Here is a 6316-nt window from a genome sequence, read left to right on the forward strand (position 1 = left end):
TTACTATAGTTATTATAGTTACTATGGTAACAGTGTGAGTTAGTCATATCAAGTGATATCTGACACATTTACAGTCTTTTTAGTATCAGATCTCCTCTTAGTGTTTCCTGTTGAGCTGTGGTGGAAGTATAGTAACAAGAAGACTTTGGGACTAAAAACACTGTAACGCTGAAACATAGAAGATGAAGATTTGACTCATTTGGACGCTGAAGCTTCATATTAGCTTCACATCAACTTTTAAATGTTTACACAGAAGGAGGACTGTGGGTTTAGTCCTCCATCACTTTACATTGTAAGTTCATTATGAAGAGATCTACTAATGGTCAGTATGAACAGGAGGAATGATTACAGCAAGAAAAACACCTCTAATGTTCATTTGGTCTCCGGACTGTTGGTTTAGGACACATTTAAAAAACCTTTAAGTTGCTCTGTGAGTCTTTTACGAAACTCAGATTTTGTTTCTCTGCAGAACCGGCTAGTCCCAGTCTGGACTCCGAGGCGACGATGGAGGTGGACAACTGTGACATGAACAGCGACGGCGGCCATAGCATGGACGAGCAGGACGAGCCGTCCACTCCCGACGACAAGCTCTTCTACATCGAGGGTTCCTGCATGGACGGAGAGAAAGATGACGAGACGCTGCGAGCCATCAGGTGACAAACTCTGTCCTCTGGATCTCTGGAAGTTTCTGAGAGACTTTAAAGCCTGAATTGGTGTCACATAAAAATTTAAGATTCAAATGCAGATAGTTTTAACCACAGACTGTATAGAAGAAATGGACGTAACATCCGTGACGTCACCCATTGGTTTGTGGACTGCTGCTCGGAAGCCAATAGTTTCTAATCTAGGCAGCGCCATCTTGAAAATTTCAGGTGCATGCTGGGAAAAATAAAAACACGGATTCTACTTATATGGGCATGAGGTGGGGCCATGGGCGGAGCGGGGAGGTTGCTATGGTTGCGAGGGCTGGATCTCAAGGACATTGGTCAATCAACCTGTCAATCAGGATGTAGCCACGCCCTAATGCATACCCTGCTTTATCGTCAAATATAAAATCAGGGAGGCCAAAATGTCCCAAATGAACATCATACTGCATTGAAGAAGGCTTTAAACTAGCGATTGAGACCATAAACACATTTTGAAAACGTTTACTGAGGTTAGAAATCAAGTGAGAAGTTGGTGAATTCTCCATTGACTTGTATAGAGACGGTCGCCCCCTGGTGGCCTTTTGATAGAATGCAGCTCTAAGTTACTTCCACGTTGGCCTCATTTCAGAGGACCAGAACTCGTTCACTGTAAAATAGATTAAATAAAATAGTAAATGTTACATTGTGACTATTAGAGTTCGATTTGTTCAGGCTTGAGATTGAGATAAGTTTAGTTTTCAAGTCAAATGAAGCTTGTATCAAGTCAAAAAAGCAGAAAAAGTTCACATATATTAAGTTTCAGTCTGTGTTCTTAATGATTAGAGTTAATGTGTTTCCTGTCTTGTTTGCTTGTTTGCAGCCCGTCGACCAGCACTAACATCCCTCTGATGAGAGTGGTTCAGTCCATCAAACACACCAAGAGGAAAAGCTCCACTGTGGTTAAAGAGGGCTGGATGGTTCACTACAGCAGCCGGGACAATATGGTGAGACGACACAACTAGCTAACTGTATATAAAGTAGTATAAACTAGCTAACTGTATATAAAGTAGCGTAAACTAGCTAACTGTATATAAAGTAGCGTAAACTAGCTAACTGTATATAAAGTAGTATAAACTAGCTAACTGTATATAAAGTAGTATAAACTAGCTAACTGTATATAAAGTAGTGTAAACTAGCTAACTGTATATAAAGTAGTATAAACTAGCTAACTGTATATAAAGTAGTGTAAACTAGCTAACTGTATATAAAGTAGTATAAACTAGCTAACCGTATATAAAGTAGTATAAACTAGCTAACTGTATATAAAGTAGTTTAAACTAGCTAACTGTATATAAAGTAGTATAAACTAGCTAACTGTATATAAAGTAGTATAAACTAGCTAACTGTATATAAAGTAGTATAAACTAGCTAACTGTATATAAAGTAGTATAAACTAGCTAACTGTATATAAAGTAGTGTAAACTAGCTAACTGTATATAAAGTAGTATAAACTAGCTAACTGTATATAAAGTAGTAAACTAGCTAACTGTATATAAAGTAGTATAAACTAGCTAACTGTATATAAAGTAGTATAAACTAGCTAACTGTATATAAAGTAGTATAAACTAGCTAACTGTATATAAAGTAGTATAAACTAGCTAACTGTATATAAAGTAGTATAAACTAGCTAACTGTATATAAAGTAGTATAAACTAGCTAACTGTATATAAAGTAGTGTAAACTAGCTAACTGTATATAAAGTAGTATAAACTAGCTAACTGTATATAAAGTAGTATAAACTAGCTAACTGTATATAAAGTAGTAAACTAGCTAACTGTATATAAAGTAGTATAAACTAGCTAACTGTATATAAAGTAGTATAAACTAGCTAACTGTATATAAAGTAGTATAAACTAGCTAACTGTATATAAAGTAGTATAAACTAGCTAACTGTATATAAAGTAGTATAAACTAGCTAACTGTATATAAAGTAGTGTAAACTAGCTAACTGTATATAAAGTAGTATTAACTAGCTAACTGTATATAAAGTAGTGTAAACTAGCTAACTGTATATAAAGTAGTGTAAACTAGCTAACTGTATATAAAGTAGTATAAACTAGCTAACTGTATATAAAGTAGTATAAACTAGCTAACTGTATATAAAGTAGTATAAACTAGCTAACTGTATATAAAGTAGTATAAACTAGCTAACTGTATATAAAGTAGTGTAAACTAGCTAACTGTATATAAAGTAGTATTAACTAGCTAACTGTATATAAAGTAGTATAAACTAGCTAACTGTATATAAAGTAGTATAAACTAGCTAACTGTATATAAAGTAGTGTAAACTAGCTAACTGTATATAAAGTAGTATAAACTAGCTAACTGTATATAAAGTAGTGTAAACTAGCTAACTGTATATAAAGTAGTATAAACTAGCTAACTGTATATAAAGTAGTATAAACTAGCTAACTGTATATAAAGTAGTATAAACTAGCTAACTGTATATAAAGTAGTGTAAACAGTAACATGCTGCTCTAACACTGATGCTTCACTATTAATAATCTAATGATGTCATATATAATAATATATCACTACTTTTACTGTAATACTGCATCCTACATCACTCATAATACTGCAGCACTTTAAGGATTTCTCATGTAGGTCTTTTACTTGTAATTGAGTATTTTTATATTGTTGTATTTGTACTTTTACTGTACGTAAAGTATCAGAGTACTTCCTCCTCCTCTGTCAGTCCCATTAAGACAAACTGAACGACACTAAAGGAAACCAAACACCTCTCAATCTGTTTTTGCTGATGAGCTCTTCTCTCTCTCTCTCTGCAGAGGAAGAGACATTACTGGAGGCTGGACAGCAAGAGTCTGACTCTGTTTCAGAATGAAAGCGGAGCCAAGTTTTACAAGGTAGGAGACCCGGCCGGCTCAGATCTGGTTTCAGCCGCTCGGCCAAACAAAGCAGCGACATTAAGAGACGACTGGAGGGAGTCGGGTTCATACAGTAACACACCGCGGACCTTATCGGACACATCACGGCTTTATTGTAACCAGATTATTGACTGTAATTATTCTCATCAGAGCAGGATGGAGCAGGTTGTGACTTTCCAAAAACATCTGACCCATATTTTAGGAACATATGAAGAAATGAATAAAGCAGATAGAAGTCAAAACGGCACAGTCTGAGCTACTTAACCCTCATGTTGTCCTCGAGTCGAGGGAGGAAGGAAGGGAGAGATGGAGGGAGGAAGGGAGGGTGGAAAGGAAAGAAGTAAGAAGGAAGGAAAGGAGGGAGGAAGGGAGGGAGGAAAAGAAAGGAAAGGACGTAGGAAGGAAGGAGGGAAGGAAGAAAGGAGGAAAGGAAAGAAGGACAGAGGAAAGAAAGAGAGAAGGAGGGAGGGAGGAAAGGAAAGAAGGAAGGAAGGAAGGAAGGTAGGAAAGAAGGACAGAGGAAAGAAACAGAGAAGGAGGGAGGGAGGAAAGAAGGAAGGGAGGAAGGAATAAGGAAGGAAAGGAGGGAGGAAGGAAGGGAGGAAGAAGGAAGGAAAGGAGGGAGGAAGGAAGAAGGAAAGGAGGGAGGAAGGAATAAGGAAGGAAAGGAGGGAGGAAGGGAGGAAAGGAAAGAAGGAAGAAGGAAAGGAGGGAGGAAGGAAGAAGGGAGGAAAGGACGGAAGGAAGGTAGGAAAGAAGGACAGAGGAAAGAAAGAGAGAGGGAGGAAAGGAAGGAAGGAAGGTAGGAAAGAAGGACAGAGGAAAGAAGAAAGGAAAGAAGGAAGGAAGAAGGAAATCATTAGTGTCATGAAATCTATATAAAAGAAGAATGTTAATGTGCTAACAGCTACATGCTATCACACAGACTGTTATAAATGTGTTTCTAGTGGCTGTCTAAGCTGCAGCAGGCTCTCTGTGTGGTTCCCTGTGTGGACGCAGAGAGTCTGACAGTAACCCGGCTCATAGCTGTTAGCTCTACATCTATTCATGCTACAGTGAGCGGCCGTCAGTCGGTGTCCACTTACCTCCTCTGTCACTATAATCACTAGCCTATACGCTGAGAATTAGGGAGCTAGCAGAAGATGGACCTTGTGGTGTCAAAAAGCCCTCCTGTTGTCCTCAAGTCAAGGAAGGAAGGGAAGAAGGAAGGAAGGAAGGGAGGAAGAAGGAAGGAAGGAAGTAGGGAGGAAGGAAGGAAGAAGGGAGGGAGGAAGGAGGGAGGGAGGAAAGGAAAGGAAGGAAGAAGGGAGGAAAGAAAAGAAGGAAGAAGGAAGGAAAGGAAGGAGGGAGGGAGGGAGGAAGGAAGGAGGGAAGGAAGAAGGAAGGAAAGGAAAGAAGGAAGGTAGGAAAGAAGGACAGAGGAATGAAAGAGAGAAGGATGGAGGGAGGAAATAAGGAAGGGAGGAAGGAATAACGAAGGAAAGGAGGGAGGAAGGAAGGAGAGAAGGAAGGAAAGAAGGAAGGAAGAAGGAAATTAGGCTGTCTAAGCTGCAGCAGGCTCTCTGTGTGTTTCCCTGTGTGGACGCAGAGAGTCTGACAGTAACCCGGCTCATGGCTGTTAGCTCTACATCTATTCATGCTACAGTGAGCGGCCGTCAGTCGGTGTCCACTTACCTCCTCTGTCACTACAGTCATGAGCCTATATGCTGAGAGTTAGGGAGCTAGCAGCAGAGTTAGGGTGAGTAGTTATTCTTTAATAGACCTTGTGGTGTCAAAAAGGCAGATATATTATGGGAAGTTAATAGTTTTGATCATTTAACCCTCCTGTTGTCCTCAAGTCAAGGAAGGAAGGGAAGAAGAAGGAAGGAAAGATGGAAGGGAGGAAGAAAGGAAGGAAAGGAGGGAGGGTGGATGGAAGGAAGGAATGTAGGAGGGAAGCAGGGAGGGAGGAAGGAAAGGAAGGAATGAGGGAAGGACAGAAGGAAGGAATTAGGGAAGGACAGAAGGAAGGAATTAGGGAAGGACAGAAGGAAGGAATTAGGGAAGGAAGAAAGGAATGAGGGAAAGAGGGAAAGAAGGAAGGAAGGGAGGACAGAAAGAACAGTCAAAACAGACAGGATCAATTTGACCCGGGAGGCTGTCTGTCAACAGGAGGGTTAACTACCTGTTGATTATTTTTTTCAGTTAATGTCTCAAAGCCACAGAATCAACCCAAAAACTCACAAAGATATTCAGATTACTTTCATCAAGAACAAAAGAAACCAGAAAATATTCACATTTAACCCTCCTGTTGTCCTCGAGTCAAGGACGGAAGGGAGGAAGAAGGAAGGTAAGGAGGAAGGAAGAAAGGAAGGCAGGAAGGGAGGAAAAGGAAGGAGGAAGGGAGGGAGGAAACAAGGAAGGAGGGAGGGAGGGAGGAAATAAGGAAGGAACGTAGGAGGAAGGGAGGGAGGAAACAAGGAAGGAGCGAGGGAGGGAGAAAGGAAAGGAAAGGAGGAAGGAAGGACGGAAGGAAAGATGGAAGGGATGAAAGTGGGAGGAGGAAAGAAAGAGAGAAGGAGGAAGGAAGGAAAGAGGGAGGGAGAAAGGAAGGAAGGAAAGAAAGAAGGTAGAAAAGGAGGGAGGGAGGGAAGGAGGAAAGAAGGAAGGAAGGAAAGAAGGAACAGTCAGAACAGACGGGGTCAATTTGACCCGGGAGGACGACACAAAGGAAAGAAAGAAACTTGAATCACAGAATTACTGCTG

At 40.2% G+C, this 6316-nt stretch overlaps 1 protein-coding gene across 1 annotated transcript in view; it reads left to right on the plus strand.

The window, feature by feature from the left end:
* LOC128377507 (serine/threonine-protein kinase D3-like) overlaps positions 1-6316 on the plus strand; it is a 65284-nt gene that overhangs the window by 44855 nt on the left and 14113 nt on the right. Inside the window, exons 7-9 of the mRNA XM_053337460.1 lie at positions 470-653; positions 1507-1630; positions 3473-3644. Coding sequence (XP_053193435.1) covers positions 470-653; positions 1507-1630; positions 3473-3644 — 480 coding nt within the window. The remainder of the gene's footprint in view (positions 1-469; positions 654-1506; positions 1631-3472; positions 3645-6316) is intronic.

This window comes from Scomber japonicus, chromosome 17, assembly GCF_027409825.1.
Source record: "Scomber japonicus isolate fScoJap1 chromosome 17, fScoJap1.pri, whole genome shotgun sequence".
NCBI classification, from domain to species: Eukaryota; Metazoa; Chordata; class Actinopteri; order Scombriformes; family Scombridae; genus Scomber; species Scomber japonicus.